General features: G+C 40.5%; 1 protein-coding gene across 1 annotated transcript in view; it reads right to left on the reverse strand.

Moving 5' to 3' along the window:
* Positions 1 to 18,270, reverse strand: part of LOC124556834 (apoptotic protease-activating factor 1) — a 285,519-nt gene that overhangs the window by 23,800 nt on the left and 243,449 nt on the right. Inside the window, exons 17-18 of the mRNA XM_047130851.1 lie at positions 13,091 to 13,210; positions 159 to 422 (exon numbers count right to left, since the gene is read on the reverse strand). Coding sequence (XP_046986807.1) covers positions 159 to 422; positions 13,091 to 13,210 — 384 coding nt within the window. The remainder of the gene's footprint in view (positions 1 to 158; positions 423 to 13,090; positions 13,211 to 18,270) is intronic.

Consider the following 18,270-nt stretch of genomic DNA (forward strand, 5'->3'; position numbering starts at 1 on the left):
AAACAAAGAAATCAAGAGAAGCTTGGCTAGAAAAAAAGGAAACAATAACATGCAGAAAAGATGAACTGAGGCTGGAATATATCCTAGTTGGTCAATACACTACATGTGAGACCATTTCATCATTTTTAAAATCAGACTTCGAAGAACAAAACACTTACATAAATACTGCCATTTTCTTGCCCAAGTGCTATCAACTGACCACATTGTGAGAAACAACAGCAATGTGGAGGGCTGGATACTCTTTTTGTTTCAGAATAGAGTTCCCTTTCAGAATTAGTAAGCCAAATGATATGAAAGCAATTGTTTTTGTCAGCCATAGCCAGTATCTCTTGGTGAGGGCAGAAATCAGCACCAGTGATTGTAGCATCTCGTATTTGGCCAACTATCACTTCTTCCAATTCCCCGGTATCAATTCTTGAAACCTAGATATTTAAAAAAAAAAAAAAAAAATCAATAATCATTACTATTGTACACAACTTGCACAGCTCAATGAAAAGCTACAGCAAAAGTAATTTTTTACATGACTAAAACAAAATCTTTTGGAAACATATTCATGTGTTGGGTAAATCCAGTCTATGATCAACTCAACAGACTGTATTCATAGAAATGTTATATCACTCATTGTGTGCATATCAGCAGTGTGTGCATATCAGGAAAATAAAACACAGTTTATTAAACTGCAAGCCCCAAACACTCCATATTCACAGGTCTTCTAACTAAAGAAGGAAACTATATATCATTAGACAGTATTCAGCTCAAAGATGGTTAGAAGCACTTCATACTATCTGACTACATAAAGTATTTATTTTACCAGGCAAGATTAGAGCCTTAAAATCCTCTCTTACTTTTAACTGGACACCTTGAAAGATACTCTTTATACTTGACATTGAAATGTGTGTAGAAAATGAGTTATACACAATAATAATAATAACACAATAATGATAATAATGAAAAGATAATTATTATGATAATGTAGAATCTAAACAACATTGACATTTTTCGTAATATACTTTTGTCATGTGAGAATAGTGCCTTAAAATAGAAAATCTTAGCAGTGGCACTGAAAGAGTCAAATTTGGAGGAGCAATTAACTGATGTAGGGAGAGATGATGCTTCTGATGACAATAATGACAATAATAATAATAATAATAATAATAATAATAATTTAAACAAAAAAACAGAAACGGAAGAAAATAACGTAAAAGTGAAGGAGGTAGCTGTAAAAAAACCTGGTATTGCAATGACAATGTTACAAATATGCAGATCTGCTACTGTATACGAACAAGACATTTAGGACATATAAAAGGAAAGCTATGCTTAATCACAACTGGACAAGTAAAATGTGCAATATTAAAAATTTATATAAAGTTTAGAACTCTGGATGGAACGAACTTTAGTGACACACTTCATAATTCTTTGTCACATGATAAAATGTTGACACACATCAGTTTGGAAAATTTGAACCAGATTCTGATGAGTGATGAAAGCTGGAAACCTAATACTGACACACTCAGCAGGAGAGAATGAGATCTCTGGCATATGTTAAAAATCTGAGCATGTATGAAAACTTTTGCAGTGCATTCAAACAGGATGGAGAAACAATTAAATATGCACTATGTCTGTGGCTCAGTCACCTACTTACAGAAAAAAATTAATAAAATAAAATAAAAAAAACAAATAAAATAATTTATGTGTTTCAAAGGTCAAGCCTTCATCTTGTGTGGTTATTCTGTGGATGAAGGCTTGACCTTCAAAACACATAAATTCTAGTGTTTTTTACTCGGTAAATAGATGGTTGAGGTGACATTTTAACATTGGTTTTTACAACCATGAACTCATCAATAGAGATAAAAGCAAAACACTGTGTCTGAAATCAGAATTGGTAAAAGGAACATAGAACAAAATATCAAAAACAGCAGCACATGGGCGAGCTTATCACGAACCTTAATTCAAACAAGTAGCTGTCAGACTCTGGAAGTATTCCAGCTGTTTGACTGTTCACTTGGTGTCATGGCATATTAAAAATGATTTTTTTGGTGAGAATCATCAACAGTGTACAGCAGACAGTATTTCTAGACAATACTGTGGGGCAAGATTGCAATAATGGTCAACAGATTATAGTGGAAAAGGATACATAAATAAAGCTCTTCTGCCAATTTGTGAAATATAAAATTTTGTCAAAAGAATTCTTCAAACATTCCAAAATATACATGATCTTATGTCAGTAGTCTATTACCTCCAGTGCTTTGTCTGTCAAATTCTAAACAGTGTTTAATTTTCACTTCGAAACTGCTAAAAGTTAATTTTCCCTTGAAAAACTGGGCAGTGCGGTACGGGCCCTCACATAGCAGAGGACCTGCAACATGTACTACATGGATAAATTGCTTCTGCTTGCAGGACACTTTACTCCCCATATGGTTGAAAATGAGAAGATAAAGTTATGATATAGAGAGCCAGGATGCTAGATGTACTGAATATAGTAATGCAGTTATGAAATAATGATAGGAAATTAATATGAGCGAAAGATATTCATGGAAAAGACCAATGAAGAACCCAGAGCATGTGAAAAGCACACCATTTATCTGCACAAAACACCATAATTGTCCCTGATGAGAACTACCATGACAAAATAATCACATGTTGCAAATGTACAGGGGACGAACAAAAATATGGAATCACTGTTGAGAAATGCAAGCTTGAACATAAATGCACATGCTATCGAATCCAGCAGGTTGAGCTGTTGTATTTGACCATGCATGGCACCTGTGCGATGTCCTCAGTGTGTTGCAAGTGTCACTCATGGTCAGAACAGTGTTCTATGCAGTTTTGAGTGCATTAGGTTGGAGCTAAGTAAAGTCAAACATGGGTTGATACTTGTGTGGTGAGTGCTTCAGTAAGCAAGGTAGCTAATGTGTTTGGTGTTTCAAGAGGTATCATACTGAAGACTTATACCACAGAGAGGAAAAGCATAAAAACAGTGACTGCCATGTCACGCTTCAGATGAAAGTGTGCATTGAGTGAATATGACAGATGGTCATTCGGGAGAACCCTATCAGCACCAAAACAACATGAATGAAGCTGCATCAGCAGACAATTGCAGAGCAAGCTGGAAATCCAAAGCCACTCATCAGTGACTCAAATGACTGTAACAGGAAAACGTTGTGCTGAAGTCATAAAAACTGGACTATGGAACAATGGAAAAAGTCATTTGGGTTGATGAATTTTGTTTCCCAGTGTTTCCAACTTCTGGATAAGTTTATGTTCCAAGAGTGAAATATAGTGAAGTTTTGGCAATGATATGGGCAGCCATATCATGGTATTCCATGTGCCCCATGGTTACTCTGCAAGGGTGCATTACCACCAAGGGCTATGTGAACATTTTAGCAGATCAGGTCCATCCCATGGTACAATGTTTGTTCGCCAATGGTGATGCTGTGTTCCAAGATGACAGGTCCCCTGTTTACACAGCCTGCATTGTCTAGGACTAGTTTTGTCAGTCCGAGGATGAATTGTTGCATCTCCCCAGCCACCACAGTCACCAGATCTCAATGTTATTGAACCTTTGTGGTCTACTTTGGAGAGAAGGATGTATGATCACAAGCCACCTTCAACATCATTACCTGAACTTGACATTATTTTGCAGGAACAATGGTACAAGAGTCCCTTGAATACCATACACAACCTGTATTTATCCATTCCAAAATGACTGTAAGCTACACTACTGGCCATTAAAATTCCTACGACATGCTACAGATGTGAAATTTAACCGACAGGAAGAAGATGCTGTGGTATGCAAATTATTAGCTTTTCAGAGCATTCACACAAGGTTGGCGCCGGTGGCGGCACCTACAACATGCTGACATGCGGAAAGTTTCCAACCGATTTCTCATACACAAACAGCAGCTGACCGGCGTTGCCTAGTGAAACGTTGTTGTGATGCCTCGTGTAAGGAGGAGAGATGCGTACCATCACGTTTCCGACTTTGATAAAGGTTGAATTTTTGTCTATCGCGATTGCGGTTTATCGTATCGCGACATTGCTGCTCGCGTTGGTCAAGATCCAATGACTGTTAGCAGAATATGGAATCGGTGGGTTCAGGAGGGTAATACGGAACGCCGTGCTGGATCCCAACGGCCTCGTATCACTAGTAGTCGAGATGACAGGCACCTTATCCGCATGGCTGTAACAGATCGTGTAGCCACGTCTCGATCCCTGAGTCCACAAATGGGGACGTTTGCAAGACAACAACCATATGCACAAACAGTTCGACGACGTTTGCACCAGCACAGACTCTCAGTTCGGAGACCAAGGATGCGGTTACCCTTGATGCTGCATCACAGACAGGAGCGCCTGCGACGGTGTACTCAACGTTCAACCTGGGTGCACGAATGGCAAAACGTCATTTTTTCGGATGAATCCAGGTTCTGTTTACAGCATCGTGATGGTTGCATCCGTGTTTGGCGACATCGCGGTGAATGCACATTGGAAGCGTGTATTCGTCATCGCCATACTGGTGTATCACCCAGTGTGGTGGTATGGGGTGCCATTGGTTACACATCTCAGTCACCTCTTGTACGCATTGATGACACTTTGAACAGTGAACATTACATTTGAGATGTGTAACGACTCATGGCTCTACCCTTCATTCGATCCCTACGTAACGCTACATTTCAGCAGGATAATGCACGACCGCATGTTGCAGGTCCTGTTCGGGCCTTTCTGGATACAGAAAATGTTCGACTGCTGCCCTGGCCAGCACATTCTCCAGATCTCTCACCAACTGAAAACGTCTGGTCAATGGTGGTCGAGCAACTGGCTCGTCACAATAGGCCAGTCACTACTCAGGATGAACTGTGGTATCGTGTTGAAGCTGCATGGGCAGCTGTACCTGTACACACCATTCAAGCTCTGTTTGACTCAATGCCCAGGCATATGGCTGTCATTACGGCCAGAGGTGGTTGTTCTGGGTACTGATTTCTCAGGATCTATGCACCCAAATTGCGTGAAAATGCAATCACATGTCAGTTCTAGTATAATATATTTGTCCAATGAATACCCGTTTATCATTTGCATTTCTTGTTGGTGTAGCAATTTTAATGGCCAGTAGTGTATTTTGAATGCCAGTCCTACACCGTATTAGGCATGGTAATGTGTTATGTTTTTGGTGTTTGCACACTTTTGTCCAACATCTATATCTTATACAAAGATTCATGACTAGCTTAAATCATCTGCACTTTTCACTGTTTATGACATATTGGACTACAAACTGTAGCAGAAATTCAGCATGACAATTGACTGTACTGTTTTCCATTTTATTGCAAGTGATAATAGTTTTATAAATTTTTGAATTGTGTCAGAGAGAGGTAATGATTTTCCTGTATGCAGTAACAATCTGTTCTGGCCACAGAAGATCCTCCATCCAGGATAAGGTTGAAACCTTTTATTGTTTTTTATATAACAGGATACTGTCAAGGAGCACGAGATGAATTGCTTCACAGAAACGTTCACTGATCAACTCACCATGTCATGTAAGGATCGCCAGCAACTTCTATGGTTTCAGTCGGTGCCAGTCTTGATATGGACGAAAAGTCATCATTTATATCTAAGTTAACAGAAACAATTTTCTGAGAGCTGGTACTTAAACACAGCTCTCTGTCATCATCATATAAATGGTAATTAGAAGATAAATGCAAGGAGAACAAAACAGGACCAAGGACTGAAAACTGTCAGGCTCCTGAGAATGTATTTTTCATTGAAAGCAGCTCTATTCCACATATAGTGTGTTGATAACTATTTTCCACATAGCTTTTCAACTACATGAGTACACTTTTGAGAAATTCAACTGTTTTGTCTCCTAAAGGAGGATATTGAAATCCATTGTATCAACAGCCTTGATAAAAATCAAGCTTGGTAAGAATGGTCACTTCAAGAAGCTTTTCTGAAGCTTTGAGTCACTTTAATTGATGCAGTTGTTGGTGCTCAGTTAATACATATTATAGATGTTATAAGTACGAGTATTAAGGTATTCAGTCAACTGATAAGGAACAATGGACTTCAAAACTTTTGACACTGAGACCGTAATGTTCCACTCACTGGTCTGGATCCCTGCGACGACTATTGCAAGGTGTTTGCTTTCAAACATTTGACACCATATGTGCCCATCTGTCTGATGGAGCATAAAACATGATTCATCTGAAAAGACCACCTGTCACCATCCAGTGGATGCCTAGTTGCATTTGTCAGTGATGAACAACAGTCAACTTGAGTGCATGAACCACACACCTCCTGTGGAAGCTCATCTGCAGCAACATTCGCTGAACAGTCATTGAGGAGACACTGTTGGTAGCCCCTTGGTTCATATGGGCAGTAAGTTGCTGACTGCTGCACATCTCTTCTACAGTACATGTCTCTGCAGCCATCATTCACACCTGTCGTCTATGTCTCATGGTGCACCATGGTTGCTACGGCACCAGTTTTGGATAGCACCTTTTTGTCATGCACGACATACTTCAACCACAGCGGCATGAAAACAGTTTACAAGCTTAGCTGTTTTTGAAATGCTTTCACCCTAGGCCCGAACACCAATGATCATGCCCTTTAGGACGTCAGGTCGATCCTTTTCCGCAGTATTGCAATGACTGAATTTTTTTCTGCACCCCCTGACACACTTTACATGCCTTCCACTTCTAGTGCTGCCACCTGCCATCTGTGAGCAGTTACTTCCCATTGACATTGAACATAGGGGTTGATCACATTAATGTTACTGGACTGTGTATATAAACCAAACTGTAGGATGGAAATATTTAACAGTTTTGTCTTTCACATGTGAGATCATTCCAAATAGGTATGTGATGGTTGAGTGATGGATTTCACTGTCCAGAGATAGCCATCCATCACTTCCAGCCACACTTGTTCCCACTGACTTGTGACCTTATATGTCAATTGTGAGTTTTTTAGAACAAGGGAAAGAAGCAAATAGCAACAGTGCACTCATTGCAAGCGCCTGTTGCTACCCGATTGACTAATTCATTTACTTTGATTTGCAAGTGTCCATGTTACCAGCAGAATGACAAATTCTTCTTCTTACTTTGTACACAGAGAAGTGTGACTTCAGTATTCTCGACTTACTTTTCAACTTGGAATAAATGTCACGCAGCCTGTGAGACACTCAGTGGGGTTATGCAGTTGCAGACTTTCCTGGCACAATCTCATCTCATCCGCTCGAAAAGCCATAATTTCATATGTATGAGAGTGGTTTGAAAAGTTCTCGGAACAGAATAGAAAAAAAGTACCACTGAAACATTTTTTATTTTTCACTGTAGTCTCCTTGTAGATTAATGCACTTGGTCCAACGATGTTCCAGTGCCTTGATCCATCTCGAAAATAAGTTTCCTCCAGGCCTGCAAAATAGTTGTCAACTCCAGCAATCAATTCTTCATTTGAAGTGAATCATCATCCATCAAGAAAAGTTTTCAGTTTTGGGAAGAGATGGAAGTGTGATGGAGCCATATCAGGTGAATAAGGTGGGTGTGGCAACAATTCATACCTTAGTTCTTGTAATTTTGCCATGGAAATGGCACGTGTGTGAGTGTGCAGTGTCTTGATGGAAGATGAATTTCTTCCTTGCTAAACCTGGCTGTTTTTCATGTATTTTTTGTTGCAATTTGTCCAGGAGGTTAGCATAGTATTCTCCAGTAATTTTTTGCTCAGCAGGGAGATAATCTACAAACAGAATCTCCTTCACACCCCAGAACACTGATTCCATGACCTTTCCCGCCAAAGGAATTGTCTTTGCTTTCTTTGGTGGCACAGAATCAGCATGTTTCCACTGCTTTGACTTGTTTTGTCTCTGGGGTATAGTAGTGCACCCAAGTTTCATCTGTGGTCACAAACTGGTGCAAAAAAATCTTGTTTGTTTATCCTAAAATGGGCCAAACATTGTTCCGATATGTCCATTCTCATGCGTTTTTGATCCAGCCTCAAGAGTCGTGGCACCCATCTTGCAGATAATTTTTTCATTTCTAATTCTTCGGTTAAAATGTGATATACCCTTTCAGATGACATCTGGCAAGCATGAGCAATTTCACGCACTTTCCATCGGCAACCCTCCATGACCATTTTGTGCACTTTTGCATTATTTTTGGAGTTGTGACACATCCTGGCCGACAACTGCGCGGATCATCATCTAAGCACTCCCAACTAAATTTAAATTCATTTGTCCACTTGGCAACAGTTGAATATGAAGGAGCAGAGTCACCCAGCATATTATGGAAATCGGCATGAATGAGCTTTGCTTTCACACCTTTCATTACAAAGCACTTAATCACTGTTCGAATCTCGATTTTTTCCATCTTTGCAAATCACTATGCGGGTACAACAACAGAGCCACATCACTACCACAGCTCTCTTCAATGAGCACTGACATGGCACATGTTTACAGGCAACAGTCCAATGAATATCATGTGCACAACTCGTTGCGCTAGCACTGACATCTCATGGTGATTCCGAGGACTTTTCAAAGCACCCTCATAATTTTGTATCGTTACAGTAAACTGAATGGCAGTTGTACCTTAATGACACAATCACAGAAAATTACCAAGAAGCCAAATTAAATCCCTTGCTTAGATGATCAGTGTGTAGGGCCTCACAAGTGCGATGATCTTTTAAAACCTAATGCAAGACTTATTTCTATCCACACTAAATCCCATTAAGTTGAGCTTAGCATGGAACCCAAATGGCCTAGTTGTTAATGGATGATTTATGAAGGCTGTCGATGATTTATAAAGGGAAGTTCCATTGTCAGGAGAGAAGAAAAAAAAGTACTGAATCTTTCACTGTACAGCAGAGAGTGTGCTGCTTTGAAACTTCTTGGGAGATTACAACTATGTGCCACACTGTGATTGCAGTTAGAAATTTGCCTTTTGAGAGCAGAGCTCTACGAATTGAGCTACCCAGGTATGACTCTCAGTCAGCCCCCACTGCTTTACTTCCACCAGCACCTCTACTTTCCAAACTTCACAGAAGTTCTACTGCATACCTTTTAGTGTTAGTACCACAAGAAAGGTTAATGCAGGGGAATGGCATAGCCACAGCCTAGGGGATTAGTTACAGACTGCATCTTTCGCTCTGCAGTGGAGCAGGTATTATTTTGAAAATTCTTTGCAGATAGAAACTGTGTGCCAGACGGGGGTTTGAACTGGGGATCTTGCCTTTCAAGGGCAATGCTCTACCAACTGAGCTATTCTTGTGTGCCTCCTGGCCCAGTACACAGTTTTATCAGCCATGACATCTCAAAGTCATTTCTCTGCAATATGCTTTCTTCCAGGAGTGCTTGTCCCACAAGGTATGAAGGAAAGCTTGTGTGAAGTGTGGAAAGTAGAAGACAGTTCCTGGCAGAAGTAAAGCTGGGAGGATGGGTCATGAATCATGCCTTATTTTGGTATCTTTGTGTATTTTAATGTTTTTATTCTGAAAAGCATCCCATTAAGTTATACAGAGAGAAAGATATACAGAAAATTAGCGATATTACTTTAACACATTAGCATTTATTGTAATCCACAACAATAACTCTTGAATGTGATTTGTTGGTAGCCTCATGTATGATTTGTTCTTTGGACAGAGCACACTTAAATTATCTGTAATATGTACAGTGTGTAAATGGCACAGCTTTCATAACCCTTGGCAACAGTTGAATATGAAGGAGCAGAGTCACCCAGCATATTATGGAAATCGGCATGAATGAGCTTTGCTTTCACACCTTTCATTACAAAGCACTTAATCACTGTTCGAATCTCGATTTTTTCCATCTTTGCAAATCACTATGTGGGTACAACAACAGAGCCACATCACTACCACAGCTCTCTTCAATGAGCACTGACATGGCACATGTTTACAGGCAACAGTCCAATGAATATCATGTGCACAACTCGTTGCGCTAGCACTGACATCTCATGGTGATTCCGAGGACTTTTCAAAGCACCCTCATAATTTTGTATCGTTACAGTAAACTGAATGGCAGTTGTACCTTAATGACACAATCACAGAAAATTACCAAGAAGCCAAATTAAATCCCTTGCTTAGATGATCAGTGTGTAGGGCCTCACAAGTGCGATGATCTTTTAAAACCTAATGCAAGACTTATTTCTATCCACACTAAATCCCATTAAGTTGAGCTTAGCATGGAACCCAAATGGCCTAGTTGTTAATGGATGATTTATGAAGGCTGTCGATGATTTATAAAGGGAAGTTCCATTGTCAGGAGAGAAGAAAAAAAAGTACTGAATCTTTCACTGTACAGCAGAGAGTGTGCTGCTTTGAAACTTCTTGGGAGATTACAACTATGTGCCACACTGTGATTGCAGTTAGAAATTTGCCTTTTGAGAGCAGAGCTCTACGAATTGAGCTACCCAGGTATGACTCTCAGTCAGCCCCCACTGCTTTACTTCCACCAGCACCTCTACTTTCCAAACTTCACAGAAGTTCTACTGCATACCTTTTAGTGTTAGTACCACAAGAAAGGTTAATGCAGGGGAATGGCATAGCCACAGCCTAGGGGATTAGTTACAGACTGCATCTTTCGCTCTGCAGTGGAGCAGGTATTATTTTGAAAATTCTTTGCAGATAGAAACTGTGTGCCAGACGGGGGTTTGAACTGGGGATCTTGCCTTTCAAGGGCAATGCTCTACCAACTGAGCTATTCTTGTGTGCCTCCTGGCCCAGTACACAGTTTTATCAGCCATGACATCTCAAAGTCATTTCTCTGCAATATGCTTTCTTCCAGGAGTGCTTGTCCCACAAGGTATGAAGGAAAGCTTGTGTGAAGTGTGGAAAGTAGAAGACAGTTCCTGGCAGAAGTAAAGCTGGGAGGATGGGTCATGAATCATGCCTTATTTTGGTATCTTTGTGTATTTTAATGTTTTTATTCTGAAAAGCATCCCATTAAGTTATACAGAGAGAAAGATATACAGAAAATTAGCGATATTACTTTAACACATTAGCATTTATTGTAATCCACAACAATAACTCTTGAATGTGATTTGTTGGTAGCCTCATGTATGATTTGTTCTTTGGACAGAGCACACTTAAATTATCTGTAATATGTACAGTGTGTAAATGGCACAGCTTTCATAACCCTGTTCAGCAGCTCATCAAAAAATATTTTAAGTTTTGAATTGCTTTTTGTGCACTAAGGATAGAAGACTGACTGCAACTGAGTTACCCAGTTGGGTCACCTCCCTTGTACTGATTATTTTTAGTCCTGGCTTTGATGCTTAATTTTTTTGTACTTCTGTGTAACTTATGAAATAAAAATGTTGTAGAATCCAAAAATGTCTACTTTTTGAGATGTATAACTCACACCACATTTCCTGTACAGCTGACATTGATTAGCAATCCTTTTTCATGTGGTAAACAACAGTACATAAAAAAACAATGGTAGGTTGCATATGTTGCATCCATATTTGTTAGCGTGAAGACTTCCTGTTTTGGGTAAACTGTGCCCCTATGCATTAGCATACCTTTCTTGAAGTGTTTCCTTTATATAAAATTTGTAAAATGCACACCAATAAAAAGTAAATGATTCCTGTAATTAAAACACCTTCCTGTGTTAGTCTCTCTCCATACTGTTGCATAAGTTTCTATAAGTTCTCTGACCAAAGACAAAGAAATTTATACTATAAACAACAAAACACGCAATACAGTGTGGTTGTGCCGTCTGATGGAAGAAGACCTTATGCAGAAGTGAACAAGTGTGTGGATTAAATGGTGATAGCAGAATATGGAGAGGACTGAATGTGACATAGGGCAGGGTGTGCTTCATCTGATGTTTTATTGATTTTTACATTGTTAACATAAGACTTTTAAATATTCTTATACTTTTTCATAAAGATGAGTGCCTCAAAATGCATTGTGTGGCTTGTGATCTTACCACAAATTTTATGTGGTTGAGCCAGTTTTTATATTTTGCTGCAAAATTGCCCATATATACAGGAAATTGTGTAGTACTCTTAAGATATTATACTATTAACTAGTGACCTGGCCCAGCTTTGAACTGGTAGCATTAAACATCTATGGCCAGACATCTTGTGTGGCATAGCATGTTTTTTGTGCAGACCACTGTGTAGAAATATGAATAAATTTCAGAGAACAACATTAAGTAATTGTATATTATCACTTTCATATATCTTGCATGACATAAGCAGTGCAGAGCAGAAAAGTTGTCTGGAGGCAGAATGTTGTGTGTTCCATATTGAATTGGCATTTGAAGCGGCATGTCATAGTGATAATGGGAGAATGTTGTGGTGTATGTAATATGTTTACAACCAATAAAAAAACTGTATGCACATCATGGGTGTATGTTTGTGTGAGAAAATGCATGACATACTTGTTTAGCTGATGTTACAGCACTCTTCCTGTGAAGCTTAATACACACTGTGATGCATTGTTGAGACTCATTGTCGCAATTCTATGTCATGGACTCTTTAATGACAAACTTCTTCACCACACCAAACAAAGAATTGTGTCCACATCTAGATTTGATTCAAGGCAGACAAAGCTTCTGAAGTTGCTGAAGTAGGTTTTTAAAAAATGTTTTACTTGTAGCATAAAAAATTAAAGCCAAATATTTTTGATTTGCACATTTTTTTGCTATACAACTGGCCTCAGATGATTCCAGGGAAACTATTGGTTAAAATGTTGGATTATTTCAAACTGTAAGTCTCACATCACAGCCTGATGATGAGGTGGTTATCTTTTCATTACTGGTCATATAAATTTTGATACGTTAAGTTGAATAACTCCCTGCCTGTTGGTCAAAGAATTGGCAGTGAATTACGACTCCAAATTGTAAGGGAAGCAAAAATTGGCAGTCCGAAATTACTGTCAATGTTCTTTTAGGTGATTTAGTATTGTGTACTGAATTTGGTTGTGGCCAGGTGCAGTGACATGGTCCTTATACCATGCAGAATCCAGCTTGCATGTGTTGAAATTTTTACATGCTATCGAATCATCTTACAGAGAGAATTTTACATCACATAAATAATTTATAACAAACATTTATTCAATAATAGTATACACACACCAACAGTCATACCTTTACACTTCCATCCTTAGAGCATGATAACATTTTTCTTGTATCAGACAACAAAAAACATTTCACAACCAGATCTTTGATCCCATAACAAGGAAGTACTTCACCAGATAAATGCCACATCTATAACAAAAGAAAATTAATAAGGAAATTGAGAAAATGTAACTGCAAAATATAAATAGGTTACAAAAAACATGTGACTATCATAAATAACTTTCTTGTGGTTTCACTACCTTCACTAATGCTTCATAGAAAAAAAAATGCATATCTGCACGTAATTCCTATTCCCTGCTTCCTCTTCCTGTGTGTATTGTTTATTTATGACTCAGAGAGGGTGGGGAGAGAGGAGATACGGAAACGGCTATGGACAGAATCACCCTGGCATCTGCTGCAAGGGATAACATAATATCAGTTTGTAGTTGATGGTTGGGGACATAACATCGTTGATACAGGTAGTCTGTGAAAACCAGTAGAGAGATACAGAGACAGATAGAGAGAGAGAGAGAGAGAGAGAGAGAGAGAGAGAGAGAGAGAGAGAGAGATCTACACATTCTGAATAGCAAATGTTTCCATAGCTTCTGGAGATGTCTCATTAGAATCATCAGTGTCTGACAAGAACACAAGAGCAAGACTGTCATTTGGAAGTAGCCACCCTCACATACAAGTCCAGTGTCTTAACAACAGACCATATCACATAGTGTCACACCCCTGTAATAGTTTTGGTCAAAGTCATGCAGGAATAAGTATTCTACTTACTAAGCACAATATTTGCTACAGTATGTGATGTTATTAATGACAGAGCACTACTCCTGAAGTGTTCTATATAATTTTGAATTTGAAGGTTGGTTAATTTGCATAACACGTATTTTAGAAGAAAATGGAAAAAGACACTTAATCTGCAGCTGTGAAGGTGGAGAGAATCGTCCAAAAACTTTGCCCAGGTTAGTCAGATGGATGGGTTAACATTAATCCCATTTACAGGTCTGACTTACTCACTTCTGCACTTTCTACACGTATTTGTGTAGTAGCCCAGGGACACTATGGTACACATAGTGCACACCACCATTCAAACAGCATTCTCACAACTACCTGATGTGGCCACCAGGAACAGCCCAGTCACTGACCGTCACCAGGTCCGCTGTGCACCCACTGTACTACACCAGCAACACTTAATGTGGGTAGTGTCTTTATGAGGGCAATAATGGGTTTCTGGGTCCACAGTTGTTAAATGTGTTCAACAAACGTAAACTACTTTCATTGCATTCTTGTTAGCATCCCTCTATGGCCTAATAAATTGTAGCTATTTCATGGCTGTATGTTTGCTCATGTTCCTAGTTAGAACACAAGTGGCGACGTCAAGGGTCTAATTTTCACATGTTTAGGACTCTCTGGTTTTTCTGCCATTTGCCTCTTTCATGGAGGCTTTACTCCAGTCATTTCTACAACAACAGCATGTGCATATGGCCATGTTGGAATGGTTGTTGGCAATGGTGACCCCCATCAGTTGTTCACCCATCACTGTTCCCCACCAATGATGAATCCGTGGAAGACTGGGATTCTTGTGAGAAGCAGCTTCACCAAAATTTCATGGCATTCTGATAGGTTGACAAGGAGGTTTGTAAGGTTCTTTTCTTATTGTGAACTTACTGTTCCAGTTAGCTTCTCTTCAGGAACCAGCACCACTTTCTTTTGACGATATGTGTTGTTTGCTGTCCTCCTATCACGACAAGTGTATGCATGTGGTTGATGGATGTGTTAAATTATACCAATGCCACAAATAGCTGTAGCAATTGTACTGAGCTCAGGCGGTCATGCTTCATGGCCCCAGTTGTGTTGGTTTGTCATTGGTAAGTCTCAGGAGTCTTATGTGAACACAACTGTCACAGATACAATCATTAATTTGGCCCCAGATAAGAAGGTACGTCAATGTGCCCTACAATTCAAGGATCCTATGTTAGATGAGGTTCTGAATATCGTGCAGTTGCCTGATGTCTCACACACTGTGGGCCACCAATTAGAGGTTTGGAGTGATGTCGCTGTTGTTGACAGCATTTAAATCCAGTGCATGGAGCCTAGTGCACTGGGGGAAGAGGACTGTGTTGCAAACAAGCGAACTGGGCCAATGCAGACATACACATTGGTGGAGGCAGGAACAGCAAATGCCACTCTTGTTTTGTACAGCGTAAGTGGGTGGGCCTCTGACCGTAAGTAGAAAACAGGGTACACAGGAGTGGTATGTCAATCACCATCCACTCCCCCACCCCAGGAGTCATCAATGGACATTGATATTCGTACTATAAGACCTGAGTCTCTCAAGGCACATACAATGTTCAAGTAACTTAAGGGAATGCAGTCGGGTGACACTGTCGACTACTGACACCTGACTGCATTCCCGTAAGTTATTTGGATATTCATACTGTTTCATCGTCATGTTCATCACTGCCTGCAGGCCAGAACAAACTTTTCACTGAAGTGCAGGTGATGGATAAGCTTTTGTTACTACAAGTCGACAGAGGAGCTGCCATGTCCCTACTGAACTCATAGACACATGCCAGGTTAGGGTCCCCACCACTGGCACGTGTTGAGCATCAGATAGTAAGCTACATCTAACAGTAGATTCCTATTCTTGGCCAATTCACGGCCAACGTAGTTTACAAGTCAGTTGTCAATTACGTTATGAACTTGCTGGTTAACGATGTGAGTACTGAAAATTTGTTTGGGTTAGATGCCTTTGCTACTTTTGATTTTTCTGCTGTGGATATGGTGCATCTGGTGTTAGACAAAATGTCTTAACACAAACTGAAATCCTTGTGTTCTGAGTTTTCGGATTTCTTTGCCCTAGGGTTAGACTGTGCAGAAAATTTCACAGCATACATCATCCTCAAACCCTCTACCCACCCTCACTTTTTTCAGGTGTGGCTGGTTCCAGTAGTTTTACACAACTAGGTTAAGATGAAGGTAGATTGCTTAATGCCATTGGAAGTGATTTGACTGATTTCCTCAAGTGAATGGGCTACATCCTTAGTGATCATAAAGAAGCTTTTTGGTCAGCTTTGGCTCTGTGGTGACTTCAAGGTCACTATTAACATACAGGCAGTCATAGACACTTAACCCCTGCCTTACCTGTAGGCCGATTCTTTTCAAAAAATTGACTTGGCCAAAGTCTGCCATCAGATTCCATTGAATGAAGCATCAAAATGGTTGCTTGCAGTTAATATACCTTTCGGCCTCTATCAGAAAAAACAACAAAGTTTGGGGTTGCTAGTGTGCCTGCCGTCTTTCAACATAGGTTATGACAGCTGTCCCTTATTTCACTAAATATCTTGATGATATTGTCGTGACAAGCACTTCCATGGAGGATCACCTACATAACTCCATTCTTTGCTTATTGTTCTATAGGCTGTGGGCCCCAAATGTAATCTTGCTAAGTCCCACATTTTTTTAATATGTTGCACCATCACCTCTCCTGCTTAGATGGCATATTCTCCTATCACCTCTCCCTCTTAGATGGCGTATTCTCCTATCAACGGAAAGTTTTACTCCCCATGTTGTAGTTTCAGTGGCTCTGTGGCAAAAGGTCCTCTGGTTAAAAAAATGCGAGCACCTCCTCGGCCAGGAAACCTTCAATGTACTTATGCATCTGTGCATCTTAAATAATCGGAACACCACATGGAGTGGCTGCGCAGTTTGAGGCACCTTGTCACGGACTGCGCGGCCGCTGCTGCTGGAGGTTCGAGTCCTCCCTCAGGCACGGGTGTGTGTGTGTGTGTGTGTGTGTGTGTGTGTGTGTGTGTGTGTGTGTGTGTTTGTTTTGTTCTTAACATAAGTTAGTTTAAGTAGTGTGTAAGTCTAGGGACCAATGACCTCGGCAGTTTGGTCCCTTAGGAATTCACACACATTTGAACACATTTAAACATTCAGACAACGCATTCTGCCCTGGTATTCGACTGCAGATGGAGGGAGCCACTGTGACATTCAAATGCCATTGTGCGTACAAAAGTCCTTGAAAGAGTGCACCATGAACTGAGGACCATTGTCTGAAACCAGGGGGCAAGGCAAGGACCTTGACAGTTGCATCCACTGTCACATACGGACAACGAACAACCTAAAGAAAATGAGAAAAAGCATCAACTGCCAATAATCAGAAAGTGTCTAAAAAAGGAGAAGCAAAATCAATGTGGACTCTTTCCCAAGGCAGGAGCCATGGTGAAAAAACAATGCGCAGTGCCACCAGTTGACCCAAACAGTTGAGGCAGGATATGATGAGGTGTTCCATTTACTGATCAATGCCCGGCCTCAACACATTGCAGCGTGCCATCAGATTTGTGTGAAACATCCCCCAGTGACCCTTGCAGCCTGGTTTCAGACAAGATCCTCAGTTCGTGGTGCAATCTTTCAAGGACTTTTGCACATACAATGGCATTTTTCATGTCACAGTGGCTCCCTCTCATCTGCAGTCGACTGACAAAACAGAATACCTTGTCAAAATATTTAAGATGAGCATATGCACAAGTATGTATAAGATCTCCTGGCCAAGGAGGCGCTCACATTTTTTTAAGCTTTTACAAATGAGACTGATTGAGGCCAGGAGTCCTGCTGAGTTCTTGCATGACCATTAGCCCCAAATGCTGTTCAACCTCTTGCTGCCAGGCAGGCATCCTCCTAGTGATACGTTTTGTTGGCCCTTCGCACCCAGCTCACCTGTGTGTATCAGGGCATTTCGACGGCACTCTCACTGGATTCTGGCCATCATCCACAGCCACTGCAATCACTGCAGTTGGGTCCACCTACCGTGGTAGTCGGTATTTCAGAGTCAGAACCTCTCACTGTGCTGAGCAGGTGCTGCTGTCAGCAGGGACAGAAGCTGGCTCTCAGTCACCGGAGCCTCTCCTCTCCAGTCAACTGTCATTGCAGCCCATGCTGGCGTCCCTCATTGTGGACTTTGATGTTCACATGGCTTCCACCCTTTTGACACTGGTCCTGTCCACTGGTTGCCCCAGACTCCATAGGCCATGAGGGTGCCTTCATCCCACTCACTCTCATCTGCATGTGCACGTGCCAATCCAGGCAGATTGTGAACTTCTTAAGCCTCTGGCTAACATCTCTGGCACTACCACAGATGCCATGGATGTATCTTCAGTCACAGCATCATGGTCTTTACCCCTGCAAAGAAGGAGGAGAGT

The sequence above is a fragment of the Schistocerca americana genome, chromosome X (assembly GCF_021461395.2).
Source record: "Schistocerca americana isolate TAMUIC-IGC-003095 chromosome X, iqSchAmer2.1, whole genome shotgun sequence".
Taxonomy (NCBI): Eukaryota; Metazoa; Arthropoda; class Insecta; order Orthoptera; family Acrididae; genus Schistocerca; species Schistocerca americana.